Below are 22,241 nucleotides of genomic sequence, written 5' to 3'. Positions count from 1 at the left end.
CAATTAGTGTAGAAGGGTGTTTTTATCTTTGCCGGTGATCTTGGGGAATGCAGGAATGGGGAGGGAGGATGGTTCTCCGTGCAAGTGTGTATCGTGTAGCACCCCCTCCAGGTGGGAGAGGGTATTACACGTACCCAACATTTACAGTGCTGTAATCCTGTCCCCATGTTATCCAGTGCAGTGAGATGTTTTGAATTATAAGCAACAGTCATGTTTTTGCTTCATTTACTTAACCCGGGTTATTTTCTTTTCTTTTCGGGAGTGATTGAGGCAGCTGCCAGTTGCCTATACACTGCCCAGATAAAGAAAATGGGTCAGAAGACCATGTTGCATGCTTGGTACAAGATCGTCCATAACGCAGGTAATCTGCTAGTAAAGTTAATTTTTTTTCTTCCCTTTACATACGATATCTAGGCTAATGGAGATGATAGGGGATGAAAATTAAGGCAATGTACTCGTGATGGAGCAGTGGGATCACATTTGGGCACAACAAGCAGGGGGAATGAAGAACCGCCTTTTAAGGCCATTTTCCCCACAGAGCGGGGGTTGGCCTTTTTCGGGCACCGTGGACCCCTTTTTTTGAAGCAATATTTGACGGCCGGATGCCCTTCCTGCCACCAACCATGTTAGTCGCCTCTTGCGACACGCAGGGAATTACCAGTGAACTGGTACTCAATTTGCCGACCTCAGAAAAATGACAGGCTGAGTCAACCCCCCTGGCGTTAATTCAGCGATCGACCGGGATTCGAACCCAGGATCCTAGGATCCCAAGCCGGCACCCTAACCGCTAAGCCAACACCAGGCTAAGCCAATGAACAGCAAGCCATGCTAAGCCAAGCCAATGAACGCACTAAACTAAAACTCACTTTGCAAAATTGTGGTTAAATCTCTTCTGGAAGCCGTGGTAAAAACAAATGCTTCATCTCTTTCGATTGAAGAACTAGTTTTGCTTGTTAAGGCTTGTGTTAGAGGTCTCGTGTCGGAGGAAGGATCAATGCCTGAAACGTCAGCTTCTCGGTGCTTCCCATTGCGGTTCGTGTATATCGATCAATGTCCCGCTGATTCCATCCATTGTGCCACATCTCTGACTGAATGAATTACCTTTGCACCTGGTCGTAGTTGCAATCACATATCAATCACACCCCGTTGCAATCACTTCACAAAAGAAAAAAGGAAATTGTAATTTCTTTAATTTGTATTTCAAGTCAAGTGATTGGACAGAAAACACAAGTCCTGGCGTTCTCTTTTCTATACCTGACAACTTACTTCTTCAATTAAGTCCACAACAACCCTGTAAACCATGACAGCTCAACTGCGCATTTGTCTAATCTGCCTTATATTGTCTACAATTCAATAGCCTCCACTTCAGGGTACCTTTCGTGTCCCACCTCATTACCGCCTTCTTCGTACGTATCGACGGTTCTTTATATCCACCGATAGGCCGAATCTGGATTCGGACCTGAACCAAAATCTACTCGGCTTGTTCTTGACATCCATCCAACTCATCCACAAAGTTTTGAAATATCATGCGATGTATCGTTTTTGGCCACGTCTCTCAATGGTGAAGAATCACTTAAAGAATTTTATAAATTCTCATATCCGAATCCGGATTCGGAATTTCACCAAAGCTGAATCAATTCGTCCTTGTAACAGACTCAAACTGTCCAAAAAGTTTTATCCAAATCCATACATAGCTTTTTGAAATATCATGCTATGTATCAGTTTTAGCCCGATCACTCAATGGTGAAGAATAACTTAAAAAGTTATTTGATCTGGATCCAGATTCAAATCTTCACCAAAATCAAATCGATTTGTCCTTGTCGCAAACCTAACCTGTCCACCAAATTTCGTCCGCATCCGTCCAGAAGTCTGAGATATCGTGATTATACATTGTTTTTTCTCCCAATCTCTCAATGGACAAGATTCACATAAAAAATTCTCAGATCCAGATGCAGATGCGGATCTTCACCAAAATCTAATAAATTCGTCCTTGTCACATACCCAACCTCTCTACCAAATTTTGTTTGATTCCGTCCACAATCCTTTGAGATATCCTGTTCACAGATAGACAAACATACGGACAAACAAACAAACACAGGGGTGAAAACATAACCTAAATCCACCTTCGGTCACGGAGGTAAAAAATACATTCAGAATAGATATTTCACCCAATCTTCTCTTGTGCATTTTCACATTGCTTAATTTCACCTTGAATGTCAGTAGCTCAAAACCAGGAAGCAAAAATGCGTTTGCTCTGCGCTGATCCCCTGCCTATCGCTATCACAAACTTCTGAAAATGAAGCAACCAAAAATGCACGCAACACTTAAAGGTTTAACTTCCGTGTAATCTTAACATGACTGTTGCCTTAAAAATGGGTAAAAGTAAAAATCAAAACACAAACAAAGCTGTAAAACCACCGAGTGAAAGTGCGCAGAGTATTTGAAATAAGGCTTCACCACATTTCGATGTTTTCAAAGGTTTTTAAACACGTTTTGCTTCTACTTTTCTTCAAAAATAAATAAAAACATAACTGGGATTTTAAAAGGATCGATTTATTGGATGAAATATAAGAAAAAAATTTAACCGTCGATAACAATATAAAACTTTGGGGAAAAAAAAAAATCGAAAAGCTTCTCGTTTTGCTTTTCCTTCTTCACTCCATTAGCTCAGGTTGGCAGGATAACCTAGAGGTAGCACATTCACAGTGAGTGCTCTAACCAGGGTTCGAATCTCGATCCAGCTATAAACCGCCATCCTGGTGTTTTGCAGGCAAAGCATCAATCAACGTGTGCCCTGTCCATCGGAAGGATGTTAAACTTGGTGTCCTGTGTGCTAGCATTAGTTGGAAGTTATGAGGTCGGTATCCCCTTGCTATCGTCAGTTAATGAATGTGAAGGTGGGTCTCCCATCTGATAGCACAGGTTGACGCTGGCACATGCCACGGGTAGGCGAGTTGCGGCCCCCACCCTGGCCATGTTCCAAATTCCTGCCGCCTTCAGTCGAACATCAGCCTCACCAGTAGATTCCTAAAATACTTGCGTCAAACCATCCGCAACTGACCCAAGAAGGTGGGAGTAGTTGGGCCTATTAAAGAACTCTTAGTAGTAGTATGTAGTACAGTAGATGTTTGATCCGTTCGCTGTCTAAACAAAGTTGTGACAATTTCCAATGGATAGCTCAGTCGCTGAAAGCTGAAATCTGCCAAACCCAACAATACACGCGCAAGATGACATTGATGACATGTGCATTGTTACACTGTGCTCGCGAAGCGAAAAGCGTGGTTAAGCATTCAGTTGCCTACATGTGCCGTACGTGTCTGCATTTAAAAATTCATTTTCTTGGCAACCATTGGTCCACTTGACATGAAATTTTCACCAAAGGAGGGCATCCTCCTGTAGAATATTTGAAAGATTATGACGTCATAGGTCACGTGGTACAGGCGCCATCTTGGGAAAAATTCGCACCTCTATATCTCTGAAACCACTCCATGGAAAAAATTGAGACCTGGCTCATGTGTCACCGACTCCCCATGGGGAATAAGATATGTTAACGATTATGTCATCGGTGCCTTCGTTATGACGTCATTATTCGACAAGTACAACACTTATCCATCCAATCATTAATTTTTTTCAGCAACTGTTGGTCTGATGGACACGAAATTTTCACCATAGGAGCGCCTCCTCCTTTAGAAAATTTTAATTTATAATCATAACGTCATAGGTCATGTGGTACAGGCGCCATCTTGGAAAAAACGAAAAACGTTGCACCTCTTCATCTCCTAAACCGCTACATGGAAAAAATTGAAACGTGGCTCATTGTAAATAACTCCATATGGGGAATAGGGGTTGTTAACGATGACGTCATTGGTGCCATAATTATGAAGTCATAATTCGACAGGGACAACGCTTAGTCGGACCAGTTTGAAATGTATTGAGCGTGATCTATGCAACAATTATTTAGAGAATATAAATTTATGATGTCATCGCTCACGTGGTCTGGCAGCCATATTGGATCAAAGAAACAAAAAATGTTCAAAAACAAGAGTTGGCTCGCAATAAGTTGACTGCGCAGGGTAAGTATTCTATGAATACCATCTAGTTACCAAAAGAGTTGCCTTCATTAGCACGTTCAGGGAGATGAGGCTTCGCGAATAGAGTTGCAGTTTCTGAAGCTTCATGAATACCCTTTGATCGTGCACTGATGCACAATGTGTGCACATATGATAAAAAAGCGCTCCGCACTATTTACTGTGCAACTTGAAAAAGTCCTGAGCAAAAACCGAACAACCAAAATTGAACGAATTAAAATTTCTTCAGCGAGGTCAAGCTTGCTTCACTATCAGTCGACCGGACTTACGAGAGTTGATGAGTAAAGTCTGTGGTCTCGCGTAGAAGAAAATAAAACAACTGTAATTACTCATTTAAAACGTTAAAGTTATTACCTCCGCCACCAAAGGTTGTCTTCACCTGAGTTTGTCTGTTTATCTGTGAGCACGATATGTCAAAAATTTCCGGACGGATTCGGACGAAACTTGGTGGACGAGTTGTTTAGGTGACAAGAACAAGCCGATTGCATTTTGGTTCAGGTCCGAATCCAGATCCGGCCTATCAGTGGGATACAAAACGTAAAGTGTTCACCCTGGCGGAGGTTTGCGCTCTAGCGAGTACCATTCTGGTTGCACCATTCAAGAAAATTAGTCCAAGCAGAGGTAGTGTTTGCATTGCTGTATTACTTATGGATATAGGTAGCAGTAAAATTTGCATATCGGATAATATAACAGATCAGCTGACTTTTGTTTAATAGTAAAATTAATTCAACAATAGTGATGAATTTTTAAAAATAATATCGAAAATATTATTAAAAGATTGGCTTGACAAAACGTCCATGAAGTAACGATTTATGTAAGAGTGTATATGTAGTTATTTTTGATCATAACGTCTGACTGTGTGCGTTTATTTATTTATTTAAATAATGTCATCGCCGCCCACTATGAACACCAGGCCTAGTCAAGTGGCGTCATTCAGGAATTGACGAAGGTTGCTGCCACACAGTTTCCCCGTTGAACCTTTTGAGCAACCTGCTTGATACCGAGATTTGAGAAAAAGCCTCTCGATCATACAGGGTGAAAAAAAACACAGACCTCGCGCACAAATCAAGCTCCAATAAGGAAGTGTTCGGTTGTTTCACGGAAGGCGATGAAACCAATTTGTGACCCGAAGAAAACAAATGGACAAGTTGTGATTTGAATGGTTTTAAAGCAAGACCAAATTTTCGATAAATTATCCAACCAGTGAGCCTGGTCTTGGCTTATGGTCTTGGTTAAGTACACATGCAAAGTTTGGGGCCACGAGGTTTCATGGTTTTGGAGTGATGGAGGAGACGGATACACACACACACATACATACACACACACATACATACACACACACACACACACACACACACACACACACACACACACACACACACACACACACACACACACACACACACACACACACACACACACACACACACACATATCTGAAGATGTGTAGAACAGTAGCACATCCCTTAACGGTGAAGGTAGCTGGCTTAAGATCTTAGGGTCCTGAGTTTGAGCCCCTGTGGTGCCGTTACATAACACCAGGTGGGTTGACTCAGGCTGCCATCCTTCCAAAGTCAGCAAAATGAGTACCAGCTTACTGGGAAAAACGAGCCATTGGAATATCCTGCGTCGCAGTGGCGACCCTTCCAGAATTCCCCCATGCCAATGGAAAACTGCCTTGGCAGCCATATGCATCTGAAGATGTGAAAGGACCGGCTCTTCTTCTTTCCCACAAGCGGTTTGGTCATTGAGGCATTCCCTCTTCACACTCAGCTCATAAAGCCAGGATCACAGGTTTAAAATCCTGCGTACCATGTCCATTTCTCTATTGTTTCCTTAATGTGCTGCATGTGCAGGTGCTGGAGAAAGCTCTCCTATGTCCAACAAAATGCTCATTTCCACATGGGAATGGGATGATCATAAAATTGAGAGGCAGGAAAAGGATATACAGTGCCCTCCAAAAGTAATGGAACGGTGAAGTCAAATTTGTTATTATTTTTATATACTTAAGAAATTTGGATTTCAGATCAAAAGATGAATATGAGGCAAGAGTACGGAAGGTCAGATTTTATTTTCCTGGTATTTCTATGGATATATATTGTATCATTGTAGAACAATAGCACTTTTTATGCTCAGTCCCCTCATTTTAAGTAAGCATAAGTATTAGAACAAATGACTGACAGGTGTTTATTGTTGCTTTGATTGTTCACACATGAAAAGAGCTGCGAATGTCTAGTCTTGGTTTTAGCCTTTGCTTTTGCCTTGGGAATCTGCCTATGGAGTCTGCCTTTGGAGTCAGGAGGCATAAACCAACATGAAGACCAGAGAACTGTCTATGAAGGAAAAACAAGCAATTTGTCTACTGTATCTATCTATATAAAGCAGTAAAGTATGTTTGTTTGTTTGTTTGTCCTCTTACAACTCGAGAACTACTCATCGCAGAGCAAAACCAAAGGCATATTCGGAATCAGTACGTCTCAGAGCAACTACAGCACACCTTAAAATTAAAAAAACTTCGCGTTTTAAAATTATGACGTCATCAGCGTATTTCGGAACGTTAATTTTTAAACTTCATATTCGGAATCAGTACGTCCTTGAGAAACTTTGTAACGTTAATTTTTCAACTTCATCCGATTGACATGGGACCAACGGCATGTGACAGAGAGTGAAACATTTATTTGACGACAATGACTTCCGACTTCCTGGTTCGGAATGCGGGACCAATGCCATTTGACAGGGAATAAAAAATAAATGCGACATTCAATTGACGACAATGACTTCCAACTTGACTCCCCCCTCCCCCTCCACCTCCCCTCCCCCTCCCCCTCCCCCTCCACCCTACCCCCCCTCCCCTCTCTCCTCCCCCACTCCCCTCCTCCCTCCCCTCCTCCCCCCGCCCCCTCCCCCCCCTCTTCTCCCCTCTCCTTCTCTTCTCCTCCCTCTCCCCCTCTTCTCCTCCCTCTCCCCCTCTTCTCCCCCCACCCCTTCCCCTCCATCCCCCTCGCCCCCTCTTCTCCCCTCTCCCTCTTCTCCCCTCTCCCCCTCCCCCTCTTCTCCCCTCTCCCCCTCCCCCTCTTCTCCCCTCTCCCCTCCCCCCCTCTTCTCCCCTCCCTCCCGTTCCCCTTCCCTCCCCCCCTCCCCTCTCCTCCCCCGCCCGGCAATGCCGGGTACTTCTGCTAGTACATGTATAGTGACGGTTCTGCGAAACCATCATTCCCCAGGCAATGGCATAAAACATTCAGGTTCCCAAGTTAGTCATTTCCTTATGAAATGTTCAGATAGGCCTCCGTTCTGTGTAGTGGGTTTCAAGGGGCAATGCGTCGTGTTGGATTAGGTAGGGATTTCCTCTGTTTATCTTTCTGGTGCGGGCACTGGCCTCCTCAATTCAAGAGGAAAGGGGGAAGAACAACGGGGAAAATCAGTGGAAATAGAGCTCTGCATATTGTGCCAAAAACCCATTTTAATCCTCACGCAAATTCCCAATGGTCACCACCACTATGGGCAACCACATCAACAACTATAAACAACGATCAACCTAGTAACAATTTCTGCACCACCATATCACAACTACCTTCCTCTACAACAAGAAACATCAATCCACCTCGCACTTTTATTAACCGCCATGCTCAATAACCCTCGCTCGTTCCTGACTGCATAACCTCGGGTTACCATACATTCAATTTTCCCTGGACATGTTCTCTTTTTCGGTCCTTAAATCTCCATCCGGCCGGGATTTTAAAATATTGACAAATGGCCGGGTTTTGCCATTTTTTATTTTCCATTTTCAAAGGGTTAAATTTTAAGATCTGGGATACTTATTTTACTTTATTGAAATGGTTAAACCTTTTTTTTTTTACATTTTCTTATGGTGATAAAATCCAGTTATGTGATGTTTGGACCAGGACAGCTTGGTACAAGTCTACTACTCCATCATGTTGTAATAGACAGGTTCATTAATACAGCATGAGTTTGTAGATGTACTGATACAGACACCCCCACCCCCCCCCCCATTCTTTTTTTTGTCGGCGGAGGCATTATGTTTTCGGGTTGTCCGTCCGTCCATCCGTCCCGGCTAAACCTCGTTTTTCTCAGCAAGCATATGTCTGATTGAGACGAGAGTTTCAGGGTAGTAGTGAAACGCATGCAGAATGTTTTTATGATAATTGTGACGTCATAGGTCACGTGGTATGGCAGCTATCTTGGATTAAAAGCAAATAATAATAAAAATTATTTCTCGGAACCCGCTGAATGGAAAAATTTGAAACTTGCCACATTGTCAAGTACTCCCAATGGGGAACAAAGGTATGATAATGATGACATCATAGGTGAAGTGGTATACCAGCCAAAAAATGTATTAATCGAATTCTTAATCCTCAAAATCTGAAATAGCATGCACATGATCTATGACCCATTTGTATTGAAATATTAAATTTATGACATCATAGGTCACATGGTCTGGCAGCCATATTGGATTGAAGGAAAATATAAAATAATTATCTCTGAAACCGCTCACCCTATCGATGCGAAATTTTACAAATATCATCTTCATCTAACAGCACTGTTGCATATAGTTTGAAAATGATGTCATATGTCACGTGGTTTGGCAGCCATCTTGGATAGAAAAACGAACCTTATCCGATCAACACGAAACTTTACAGACGTGATCCCCTATCCATACATATGCATAGTGATGGCATCTACCCGTTGTGGGACTATGCGGAGGAATATTGGCGACACCGTCGCATTGTTCTAGTTTGGCCTCTGCGTGCTCTCCCTTTTGAAAATCAAATATGGTAACTCTAGTTAACCACAATCCCACAGATTCAAGACCTTCACCACACAACCACTGAAAATGCCCATGAACCTGCCTTTACTTAAAACTGTGGGCAACGGCTGATGGGTAGCGCAAAGGTGTGCTAACTTTCCTGTAACTTCCTACAAACAAGCACAAACCTCCACTTGCTTGCCATACCATTTGGGTTCCCAGTGCACATTCGCACCACAAACACGCAGCAAAATAAGTCGCCCCATGTTAAGTGATGAGCTCCGAGCTGTTGCCAAGTTCGAACACCACTGAGCACTGACAATATGAGCACAGCAAACTTATGGCGAGGATGATGTCAGCAAGAGGCTCACCTGGGCCAATGGGCGACCTGCAACAGGGCCAAATGGGGGGTGGGGCACATGATGCTTGCCCCTGGAAGCCAAGACAGGAAGAGGTGGGGCATGAACCCCAACCCCCGCCTAGCCCCTCCCCTCTCCAGACAGATAAAAGGCAGTCATCAGCCAGCGATTACTCAGTCAGTCTGTGTCGAGTCTACAGTCTGGGTCTGGTCTCTGGTTCATGAGCCTGTAGTCTAGTAGGAAGACTAGGTCCCCCTGCACCCCCCGGAGATATACTTCTAATCAGTGTTACTAGATTGGAAAAAATGTGTAGAAAATGACTAGCTATGGCCCCAAGCTGAAAAAATGTCCCACATACCATTTTTATGCAAATTACTGCTGCCATTATCAAAAAAAACGATTTTTGACATATCTCAGCCAATATTGCAGATAATTGAAAAATGAAGGTGTCTAGACCCATGTTTTGAAGGGCATAGATCATGATAGAACTATTCATAACATGATTACATGTGTCTATGGTATACTAGTATGCTAATTAGTGCTTTATTTACAAAATAATCACAGTTTTACGAAATAATAGACTCATATTAAGGTCCGTCTACACAGACGTTAACACAAAGTTTTATTTTTCTAAATATTACAACTGTCAAAATAGTCCTAGCACTCAATGTGACCACTCTTCTCTTGCTTGTTTTAGATAAACATCATTAGCATTAGTGATTCTACACTGAGTCAGTCATCATCATTTTCATCGAAATCGTCAGAGTCAAACTCTTCTTCTCCTTCCTCTTCCTCCTCCTCTTCGTGCTCTCCTGTGTTCAGAAGATCCACCAGTGAGGTTGGTAGGATGGGACCACTGGACCACATTGGTTTCAACAGTCCTTCATCAGTCCTTATCCATCCTTGCTCCTCATAAGGTTTTGGCTTTTCGATGATAGGTTGATCGGCTCTTTTGTACAATGCTACGCGGTGGTTCACACGCTGGATGTGCGGCTTCAGGGCAGACTGGCATGGAGGAAGGCGAGCCAGATCAACCTTGGACTTGGATGTGAGGGTCTTGTCCTCTCCCACCATTTTTCGTAGCAGCTTGGCACGGACAATGTCCACTGATGACTCGCGACTCTGGCCGTACATCACACAGGTGAATTTTTCTAACTGCCTCTCCACCTCAGGGTTGGCATCCCAGTTGTCACCCAGTTCACCGAATGAACGACATCCAGAAGGCAGCTGTCTTCCCCAGGTGGCCCTTGCGCACCTTTTCCTCAAAGGCATGGTACTTTTTGATGAGGAGTAGAGTTGAGGGGTCTTTGAGGGCTTCATCGAGGTGCTCTCGGTTGCAAGACTGGGTCATTCTGAGAAGCACAGCAGGGTCAGAGATCATGATGTTCTCCTCCTCAGTGAATCTCTCCATCAACAGCCTCTCCATTGCCTCACACACTGTTTTGAGGCAAAAGAGGGACTTTGCGTAGGCCTTTCCACTGAGAACACCTTTGAGAGATCCACTTGTTACTAGTTGTGCCTCAAAGAGAATCTCTGCATATCCAGAACCACGCATCTTGTGTCCAGTGAGCATCCCGATGTAGTTCATGGATGTGTGGAAGGGTCCAATCGTTACTACATGACTAGCAAATTCATTTGGCCAGCGCCAGATGATGGGAAGGGCTTTCATGCAGACACCCAGATCAAATGTATTCAGGACCCATCTCTGACCCACCTCAGCAGTTGCTGCCTCGGAACGCTTCAGTAGCTCACGAACAACTGCGTTGTCTGTGATCGGTTGGTGGATAGGCGTGCAGTAGTCGACTGTTGATTTGCTGGGTGGGGGAGAACCAGTTGCAGAGGTGAAACCCCCTAGCCCAGGCACAGGCTGCAGGCCACAGCTTCCGATGTATCTGATGAAGAGCCAGATGTAGTACTCTTGCATCGTAGTGGCATAGACTGTGTCATTCTCTGCTGGCGGTGTGAATGATGAGCCTTCAGGGAACTTCGGGCCAACGCGAGTAAAGTGCAAGGGTGGGAGAGTTTTTGGTGTGTCGACCTTCAGGCTACGCTGTTGTGACCTATTGATGGTAGGTAGCATTCGGTCCTTGCTGCTCTCGAACCCGGGCTTGACCTCCTGCACCATGATTCCTCCAGCACTGTTTACAATGTTGCTGCCGTGCACACTGGTAGTGGTTTTATTCAAGTTGTCCCACTCACAGTGGAATACAAGGTTGCCCTCTCCTGTCACAATTTGTGGTGTACGATAAGTTGAGACTTCATCCAGGACCTTGGCGAGAGCAGTTTCCAACTCCAAGGCGAAATCGTAGCTCTCAGAGTGTCCAAGCCTGTGTAGTATTGTGGTGAGCTGTTTGCTTCGGAACAGGTGCCTTACAGTCACACAGAGGAGAATGTGCTTTGGTAACTTCCATTTTCCATCTGACACTGCACGGCACAGATCTTGTCCAATGGAGAAGACCAGACGCTTCACCTTTTCTGTCTCGATGCCCTCCTTGCCAGTCATTAGCACGCTGAGAAAGCGGACAAGGTCTGGAGGTAGGATGTCTTCAGGATTGAGCTCCATGTCTTCAGCTGTTGGTGGCCATGGTTGGTCTTTACACTCTCTGAAAGCCTGTAGAATACCCTGGCGAAGTTGGAGGGCAACATTTTGGTTCTTGTTTGTGCTTCCGAGTGTGAATGCTCGTGCGAGAGCATTGGAAACTGTTATGTTTGAGCTGTGCACAAGCCAGAAAGAAATGACATCACATTTGTCATGATCAACCTTCGTGAAGTGGATATGCTCCTTGATTGGGTCATTCTGTAGGCGTTTCAGTAGTTTCTCTGACCGATAATTTGAGTTCTCATATCCATTCAGTTTCAGTTCCTCGACATAGAGCAAGCGCAAGGAAGAAAGCTGTAGAACTTTATTCTGCTGGATGACCTGGGTTTGAATGTGTTCCAGTACTGAGTTGAATGCCTTTTCATGGGCGGCTGACATGCAAGCCTGCTCCTTTGGTGCTTCGGCTCTGTGAATCGCACGCTCATAGTTGTAGAATGCTGTGCGGAAAGCTTTAAAACATGACGGATGGTGTTTGGCCTCACATGCAAAGAGGTCTTTGTTTTTCACCTTTCGATGGAGTCGATAGAGACCCATTTTCTCAGCCCGTGTTTCGATTTGCTCCCATGCATTTTCTTTGTTTTTAAAGGATGGGAAGGTTGTAGGCCTCTCAGTATTGCGATGAGCATCTTTGGTCTCAACTTTCTCACAAAATATACACTCTGGCGGGAAGATGGGTTCAGCAGAACCTCCTGGTTTACGAGGAGAGTGATGCCATGATGAGGTTGATGGCCCTGGTTCTGTATCATCTCCCAGACGATGAAAGTGGCGGACAAAGTGCTTATAACACTTGCTGTGATATCCTACTCTTTCTAGGTCATCAGGAAGAGTTGCCGGGATCTGATCACATACTGATTGCATACGACATGGGGAGTCATGCGGTTGGTTGAGACGTCTATCCCGGATCTTTTGAAGCAGTTGCAGTTTTTCTGAAGCAGATCCTTTAATTTTACGGAGGGGCGTGAAATCCCCATGATCAGACATGGATGGTACATGAAGGATGCATGTAGGAGGAGAGCTTTGGGCTGCAGGTTCTACACTCCGTTTTCTTTTGGGCATGCTTGCTGTCGATGTCTACCATCACTGTTAAATGACAAATAAGAAATCACGAATGATGTTAAAAGTGCCTGTGAAAGGAGGCTCTGAGTTTTCAGTGAGGTAACAGAGGTTCTGAGTCATGTTCTACACTAGGGTACTTTTTAGCTGACTAAACCATGTTTAGTGGCATCAAAAGTGCTAATAGCTAAAACATCTAAATTCTTCCACACTAACGTTAGCTATCTAGGCCAATGAAACATTGTGCTAAGTTACTGTAGCTAGCTCAGCTGTCGTGCCTCTTTCTGGTTCAATTCATATACAGAAGTCAACAGATATGTCTCATGTTTGGCATTAACAAAAGTTTAAGTTACACCGACATTAGGAACATACTGTACATAGATGAGGCTAGCTTTAACGTTAGCTAACATGGTGCTAGCTGGCTCAGCTGTTATTCTGCCTGTTTATGATTTCATGCAGAAACTGAAGTCAAGAGTGTGAGTAACATTATAGTTAGCATCTTACCTGGCTAGATTGGAGGATGAATACCAAGAACAACACACAGATGGAATGGAAGACTGAACTTTCAACTGAGGTATTCAATAACATCAACGTTACCAATTGATACGAGCGCGCGACATTACCAATTGATACGAGCGCGCGAGCGCGCATGTTACATGGATGGAAATGTAAAATGGCAGCTATAGCAGCACTAATTTGGATCTCTAGTCTGTCATTTCTGCACTGTGATTGGATAACATAAAAAAATATGTTTGGGAGTTAACAGCAGGAGTTGGTAGATTTTACGTGGGCTGGGTGAGAAACCTTTAAATAAGCAAGTGAAAATCTCTCGCAATACAAAGTCAATGGTGGGAAGAAAAGTTGAGTGGTACCAATGTTACTGCCAATGTCCCGCCCCTATGCAAGACTCAGGAGCATCTTGTTGACATTTAACCTTGAAAATACCTGGGTTTAGACCCCTTATGTACCATGTTAAGTTATCTGCAGTATTAACGTATCCTTATCATTTGTAAAACTGATTATTTTGTAATTACAGCATTAATATGCATACTAGTATACCATAGACACATGTAATCATGTTATGAATAGTTCTATCATGATCTATGCCCTTCAAAACATGGGTCTAGACACCTTCATTTTTCAATTATCTGCAATATTGGCTGAGATATGTCAAAAATCGTTTTTTTTGATAATGGCAGCAGTAATTTGCATAAAAATGGTATGTGGGACATTTTTTCAGCTTGGGGCCATAGCTAGTCATTTTCTACACATTTTTTCCAATCTAGAAACACTGATTAGAAGTATATCTCCGGGGGGTGCAGGGGGACCTAGTCTTCCTACTAGACTACGTCTACAGTCTACGGTTCATGGGTCTGAGTGTACAAGTCTACAAGTCGAGATATGGTTTCAACGATTAAGTCTGGTGTCTGGAGTCTCGGTCTGATCCATGGTTCACAAGTCTGGTTGGTGACAGAGGCAGCCTATCTGTGTTCAACAAGGAGTCTACAAATCTGGTGGAGAGTGGAATTCCAGACAGGGAGGTGGACGAGCTGACAAGGGTGCTGGACCCAAACGGGAGCCAGGAGCAGACCAGCGGATCAGTAATTACCCAGTCCATAACTAAAAGAGCTCAAACAGTTATTTTCCTCATCTACCTATTCCATAGCACACAGAAGGGAAGGATACGACGGAGATTTCCCCACAGAGTACCCAGGCTCGGCTGCAGAAGCCTTCACATTGATCCTGCTGGTTAATTAATTGCGAGTGGGAAAATAAAATAGTACAACATATTTAGCAGGTGAGGCACCACTTTGCACGTTGCACCACAGGCACATGGGGGTGGGGGGAGGGGAGAGTTTGAAGAAGAAGACAAAGAATAATTATCAGAAGCAGATTGTTTCTCCGTAATGTTTTCCGAGTTTGCGGAAATGAAATAAGGCACAAACACTGGCGTTTATAAGCATTGCAATGTATACAGTAATAAAGTGATTCATATGTATGAACATCAGCTATATTATCATTCATAGATATGAAGCTTTATTGTACAGAAACCGAGTTGTTCTGTGGCAAGGCATACTTTAGGTGAGTGGACAAAATGGCGGAACTAAGACGCGAAATAAGAATAAGACCCAAGCTGAGCGACTTGAATGAAGCTGACCAAAGGTAAGCTTGATATCGTAAATTATCTTCAGAAACAAACCCAAACACCCAGTTCTCACTCCTGCAATCCCTTGGAGGTCAAGAAGTATGCATGCAAAGTTTGGGGCCGCGAGGTTTCATGGTTTTGGAGTGATGGACGAGAAGGATACACACATACACATATATATCTATATATCTATCTATCTATCTATATATATATATACATATATATATATATACACAGTCTATCTATCTATATATATATATATATATATATATATATATATATATATATATATATATATATATATATATATATATATATGTATATATATATATATATATATATATATATATATATATATATATATATATATATATATATATATATATATTATATAAGTATACATACACACACACGTATATATATACTACATGGCCAAAAGTATGTGGACACCACTTATAATTAGTGGATTCGGCTGTTTCAGCCACATCCATTGCTGACAGGTATATATAATCAAGCACACAACCATGCAATCTCCACAGACAAACATTGGCAGTAGAATGGGCTGTACTGCAGAGCACAGTGACTTTCAATGTGGCACTGTGTGTCATAGGATGCCAACTTTCCAACAAGTCTGTTCGTCAAATTTTTCCCCTCCTAGAGCTGCCCGGTCAACTGTAAGTGCTGTTATTGTGAAGTAGAAACGTCTAGGAGCAACAGCAGCACAGCCGCGAAGTGGTTGGCTACCTAAGCTCACAGAACGGGACCGCCGAGTGCTGAAGCGAGTAAAAATCATCTGTCCTCAGTTGCAACACTCACTACCGAGTTCCAAACTGTCTCTGGAAGCAAAGTCAGCACAACAACTGTTCGTCGGGAGCTTCATGAAATGTGTTTCCATGGCCGAGCAGCGGCACATAATCCTAAGATCACCATGCACAATGCCAAGCGTCGGCTGGAGTGGTGTAAAGCTTGCCGCCATTGGACTCTGGAGTATTCAATCACTCTTCACCATCTGGCAGTCCGACAGACGAATCTGGGCTTGGCAGAAGCCAGGAGAACGCCGCCTGCCCGAATGCATAGTGCCAACTGTAAAGTTTGGTGTCGGAGGAATAATGGTCTGGGGCTGTTTTTCATGGTTCGGGCTCGGCCCCTTAGTTCCAGTGAAGGGAAATCTTAACGCTACAGCATACAATGACATTCTAGACGATTGTGTACTTTCAACTTTGTGGCAACAGTTTGGGGAAGGCCCTTTCCTATTTCAGCATGACAGTGCCCCCGTGCACAAAGCAAAGTCCATACAGAAATGGTTTGTCGAGATCGGTGTGGAAGAACTTGACTGGCCTGCACACAGCCCTAACCTCAACCCCATCGAACACCTTTGGGATGAATTGGAATGCCGACAGCAAGCCAGGCCAAATCGCCCATCCTCACTAATGCTTTTGTGGCTGAATGGAAGCAAATCTCCGCAGCAATGTTCCAAGCTGGCCTGCAAAGCCAGTCGCCGACTGGGCATCCTCCGTCGTGCGAAGTCCTTCCTTGGCACACCTGAGCTCCTCACCACGTACAAGGCTTTCATCCGCAGCTCAATGGAATACTGCTCTCCCCTCTGGGCTGGTGCTCCTGCCTCACACCTAGCTCGTCTTCACGCTGTTGAAAGCAAAGCATTCAGAATCATTGGAATCTCCCGTGATGAAGCTAACTCCAAGGGCCTCTCACTCACTCACCGCAGGCAGGTTGGTGGTCTTTCCGTCTTCTACCGACTCCTCTCCGGCCTTGCTCCCCCAGCTCTCTCTGTGCTCTGTCCCCCAAATATTCCTACAGGTCACACAAGATCTGCCAGCAAGCCTCTGATGGTTAAACTGCCGAAATCTCGGCTCTCTGCTCACCTTCACTCCTTCATTCCTCTTTTCTCCCGCCTCTGGAACAAACTCCCACACTCCCTTCAATCCCACTCCTCCCTCCAGGTCTTTAAAACAGCTGTTCACCACCATCTCTTATCTTCCCCCATCCAAAACCTTGATCTTTTCTACCCCCACTAATTCACCCCAGATCCACCTTGTTTGTAATTCCAACTTCTTTCCTGGTAGTCCTGGCAGTGTCCATATGTTTTATGCCTCTCCCACCCCCTTTCCCATGCCTCCCCCCCAAAGCCCTCTCCCTCCCACAGATCTCTCGATGTCTCCATGTCTCTCGGTTCCTGCTCTAAAATGTTGTGTTTGTGTCCTTCCCCCTCTCTCCCCATCTTGTCTACCGCTCCCGATGTTATTTGTTCTATGTGTCGGTTTGTCGGTTATGTGTCGGTTTGTCGGTTTGTCTTTCTGTGTGATAAATGTTCGCTCTTTCACGAGCCTCGATCTTGTATACAAAAAAAAAAAAAAAAAAAAAAAAAAATGTTCTAACATCTAGTGGAAATCCTTCCCAGAAAAGTGGAGGCTGTTATAGCAGCAAAGGGGGGACCAACTACATATTAATGCCCACGATTTTGAAATGAGATGTTCGACGAGCACATACGGGTGTGATGTTTGGATGTCCACATACTTTTGGCCACGTAGTGTATATATATACAGTATATATATATAAATAAATATATATGTATATCAGGAAGATTGACACCAATGCCCCTTTGTTTACTGAACTTCCCACTTCCCACTGCCACTTCCTCACATTTTTGAAAAAACAGCATGTCGATGACCCATTCTGATAAAAGTAAACTCATCATTTTTGTTTAAACTGAACGTTCTCAGGAAAATATGTTTCACTTAACCTGAAAGTGGCTCATTCAAATGAACTTGACATGATTCATTGGTCAATGGCAGAATGATTCCATCATTCCATGTAACGCTGATAGGTTTTTTCCTCAGCTTGGAAATGAAAGCAGAATGAAATAAACCAAATTCTAAAATCATGCTCGCATTGTCCTGTGGGATTCGTTCAGTTGTGGAAGAGGAGAAATTAAATAATTGTTAATGCACACAATGAACAAAGGTAATGAAATAAATGAATTAAAATGCTGAAATGCTGTGAAATATATATTTTTTCAAACGCCATCCTTGTGTTTTACTTCAGTTGTATTCAAGGTGTAATGCTCAAAAATAAATAAATAATACATTGAGCAGATGCAAGGTTTAGCAATGGGGGATTGGGGAGGGGCGGAGAGGAATGGGTGGAGGTGGGGGAGAAGGGATCACGAGTCCTGATCAATACTGTTTTCAATTGTGAAATACCTTTGCATTTCAAAATTTAAGATAAAAATTTGTGAGAACGATGACCACTTGCACTTTAACTTGAGAGACAAAGTGCTTGGTTATCTAAAGCCATGAAAAGCCTGGCAAAGTAATACACCTGTACCTTGTCTGTCAGGCTAAAATGCATCGTCTTACAGTTTGATTGTTTTCCTGCGATGGATAAATGTGGTGGAATGGGTTTTCTTCAGGGTGCCGACAGTCTTATCATGGGATCATAAGAGCCCAGTAACTAATGCTAGCAGATGGGATACTCAGCATAATGTCCATCCGACAGACGGTACACCTTGCGATGCAACACCCTGCCTGTGAAGCACCAATCGGACAATTTATAGTCAGCTCAGGAATCAAACCGAGTCTAGACAACTCAAAGGGAAGTGTTCTACCTCCACACCATCCCGTCAGACTTGAGAAGCACCTGCATATGTAAAAAAAAAGGAAAAAAGAAAAGAACCATTTGGACGAATCTGAACATGTGCACTTTAGCCGCGAGACCAAAGCGCACGAGTCGTGCAAAGCCTTCAAAAGCTTATCATCCGAATACACATGCACCTTGGCCCAATGGCTGAAATGCATGGTCTTCCAAAAAGCCACTACTTCTACTTTACCGACATCATCAGTAATGAAACCTGTGGTGGGAAAACAAAACCTGAAACCCCTGACTTATAGTCAAAGGATACCACAACGGTTGACAAGGTGCAAGGGTGCTGCAAAAGAAACAAAGAAGGGAAGAAATGCCAGCAAAGACAAATGTGCATGAAAGCCAATGGACACCATGAACATAATGAGTGGATTAATCACCTACAAGGAAAGGTTCCTTCAAATGAGAGAGAAAAAAGCCGAATATGAATTATCAATCTGAAGACAGATCTTCTGAGGGCATTACCTTGGAGCGAGCATGTACACGCACACGCACACGTACACACACACACACACACACACGTACACACACACACACACACACACACACACACACACACACACACACACACACACACACACACACACACACACACACACACACACACACACACACACACACACACACACACACAGTTTGTTCAACGTCAGACGTCAGTGCTTGGACAACAGGAATGATTCACTCTCCCACAGGCTCAGCTCTTTTCAGGATGCACTTCTACTCCATGATCTACATCATTGTATATGACTACAAATCCATATGGCCAGACCTGATCTCGCCTTCTTATGGGATCGAGGGGTGGAACATTTTTCGCCAAAGTATTTCACGAACCGGCTAGCTAGACCTGATGTTTGACTGAAGGTGGAAGAATTTGTAAATTGTTCAGGATGCCGGCGATAGCTCGCCTACTCTGTCACACCGTCTAACACAGCATCACCCACATGAGGTCCAACCAATGACAGCAGTATTCCAGAATAGGATCCATCCAACAGCAGTCTACCTGTGCCAGCTTGGGATCCCAGGATCCTGGGCTCGAATCCCGGTCGATCGCTGAATTAATGCCGGGGGGTTAACTCAGCCTGTCATCCTTCCGAGGTCGGCAAATTGAGTACCAGGTCACTGTGTGTGGCAAGGAGCGACAAACAGGGTTGGCGGCAGGAAGGGCATCCGGCCATAAAACATTGCTTCAAAAAGGGGACCAAGGTGCCCCAAAAAGGCCAACCCCTGCTCTGCGGGGCAAAATGGCCTCTAAAGGTGGTTCAACACAGCAGTCTACGTCCACCATAGTGTCACCAACATGAGGTCCGAGGAAATTAATCATCGCAGTCTACCAGAGCATGACGTGGCGTGAGATAGAACAAACACTCACTCCACCAGAGCATGCCCCATTTGAGATCCATTATCATAACAAACCTATTGGATTGTAGATACAAGTTAAAACGTTGAACTCTAGGGGGTATAGCATTGTGAAACTCAAGAAAACCATGATCCCTACGCAGTTCCATGATGCAGCTGCTTTTCCTGATAAACACAACGATTCTTGCGGTCAAACCTGTTGAACTCATAATAAGTAAGGTACCGGTAGCTCAGAAGTTATAAAATTACCAGTGAGGCATCTCAGTTCAAGTTTACTAAAAAAAACTTTTAAATCAAGGAAGGATAATGTTATCTCTTTAGAAACATTGCACCAGCCGTCATTTGAGAACAGTCAGAGACACTATAGTTGATCCATACACCAGGAAAAAGGATACGATAAATGATGGAGTCTGTAATATAGCACAATATACAATTACTAATGAACCCACATTAATCACGTACCATGGTTTTCTTCACGTAGACTTCTTCTCCACGCGAAAGGCCAAAGTCGGCTATTTTAGCTGCATAGTTCTCGCCAACCAATATGTTCCTGGCAGCCATATCCCGGTGGATAAACTACAGATGCAAAGGACAGGCATTCGGTGACATCTGCAGTGGTTTATTGCAAATATCTACTCTCACCCTCACTCTCACTCTCTCAAGACTAGAAGAGCAAACATTGCCCGCATGCTTTGTCGTTCAGCAACCAAGCTTCACGACAGACAAGAAAAATGCAAGCAAGATTGCAAACCGTTTCTTTTTAACTGCATCATTCTGTGGCAATTGGCGCATGTACACAAGGAGTCACAGATAATATTGGTGGAGGGACCCAATACAAATGGGGGATCGGTACACTGACCCACAAAGCCATTAATAATAGTTTCACAAACCCCCATAGTCATGAGTAATTGGTGCACTGATCCCTATACCTATAATAAATTGCTGTAATGACCCAAATAACTCAAAATGAATGGGATCACGGATATGGGATGAGTGTCGTTGACTTACCTGCTTCTCACTTAGGTACTGCATGCCTTTGGCAACATCCATCGCAAACTGCAGCAGTTGCTGCGACGAGAGTGTTGAAGCCGTGCCATGCTCCTTGGCGAATGCTGGATCAGTTTCGAGTACTCGGCTCTTGCGTAGAAAATCCAGCAAGTTTCCATAGGCTGCGTACTCAATGGCAATGTACAAATAACCTAGGTAGTGGGTGCAAGCAAAATTACACCCTTACAGATAAGTGTGAATGTACAAAAGACAAAGCTAACAGATGCATATATACACACATGGCCAAAAGTATGCGGACACCCCTTCTAATTAGTGGATTCGGCTGTTTCAGCCACACCCATTGCTGACAGGTATATATATCAAGCACACAGCCATGCAATCTCCATAGACAAACATTGGCAGTAGAATGGGCCATACTGAAGAGCTCAGTGACTTTCAACGTGGCACCGTCATAGGATGCCATATTTCCAATAAATCAGTTCATCAATTTTTTGCCCTGCTAAAGCTGCCATGGTCAACTGTACGTGCTGTTATTGTGAAGTGGAAACGTCTAGGTGCAACAACAGCTCAGCTGCGAAGTGGTAGGCCACACAAGCTCAAAGAACGGGACTGCCGAGTACTGAAGCACGTAGCGCGTAAAAATCGTCTGTCCTCAGTTGCAACATTCACTACCGAGTTCCAAACTGCCTCTGGAAGCAACGTCAGCACAACAACTGTTTGTCGGGAGCATCACCATGCGCAATGCTAAGCGTCGGCTGGAGTGGTGTAAAGCTCGCCGCCATTGGACTCTGGAGCAGTGGAAACACATTCTCTGGAGTGACGAATCACGCTTCACCATCTGGCAGTCCGACTGACTAATCTGGGTTTGGCGGATGCCAGGAGAACGCTACCTGCCCGAATGCATAGTGCCAACTGTAAAGTTTGGTGGAGGAAGAATAATGGTCTGGGCTGTTTTTCATGGTTCGGGCTCGGCCCCTTAGTTCCAGTGAAGGGAAATCTTAACACTACAGCATACAATGACATTCTATCTAGACGATTGTGTGCTTCTAAGTTTGTGGCAACAGTTTGGGGAAGCCCATTTCCTGTTTTAGCATTACAATGTTCATTCAATCAATTTCTTCAATTCTTTCTTCAAATCTTCAATTCAAATAGCTTTTTCACGAGCCTCGATTCAGTATACAAAAAAAAATAAATAAATAAATAAAAT

At 43.9% G+C, this 22,241-nt stretch overlaps 1 protein-coding gene across 1 annotated transcript in view; it reads right to left on the bottom strand.

Moving 5' to 3' along the window:
- Positions 1 to 21,225, bottom strand: part of LOC144888990 (tyrosine-protein kinase receptor Tie-1-like) — a gene marked incomplete at its 5' end in the record, with an annotated part of 66,075 nt that extends 44,850 nt beyond the window's left edge. Inside the window, 2 exons of the mRNA XM_078768790.1 lie at positions 20,489 to 20,602; positions 21,035 to 21,225. Coding sequence (XP_078624916.1) covers positions 20,489 to 20,602; positions 21,035 to 21,225 — 305 coding nt within the window. The remainder of the gene's footprint in view (positions 1 to 20,488; positions 20,603 to 21,034) is intronic.
- Between the last annotated feature and the right edge of the window lie 1,016 nt (positions 21,226 to 22,241).

Source organism: Myxine glutinosa, unplaced genomic scaffold (genome assembly GCF_964187855.1).
Source record: "Myxine glutinosa unplaced genomic scaffold, kmMyxGlut1.1 SCAFFOLD_477, whole genome shotgun sequence".
NCBI classification, from domain to species: Eukaryota; Metazoa; Chordata; class Myxini; order Myxiniformes; family Myxinidae; genus Myxine; species Myxine glutinosa.
This window is presented reverse-complemented; position numbering and strand designations above follow the sequence as displayed.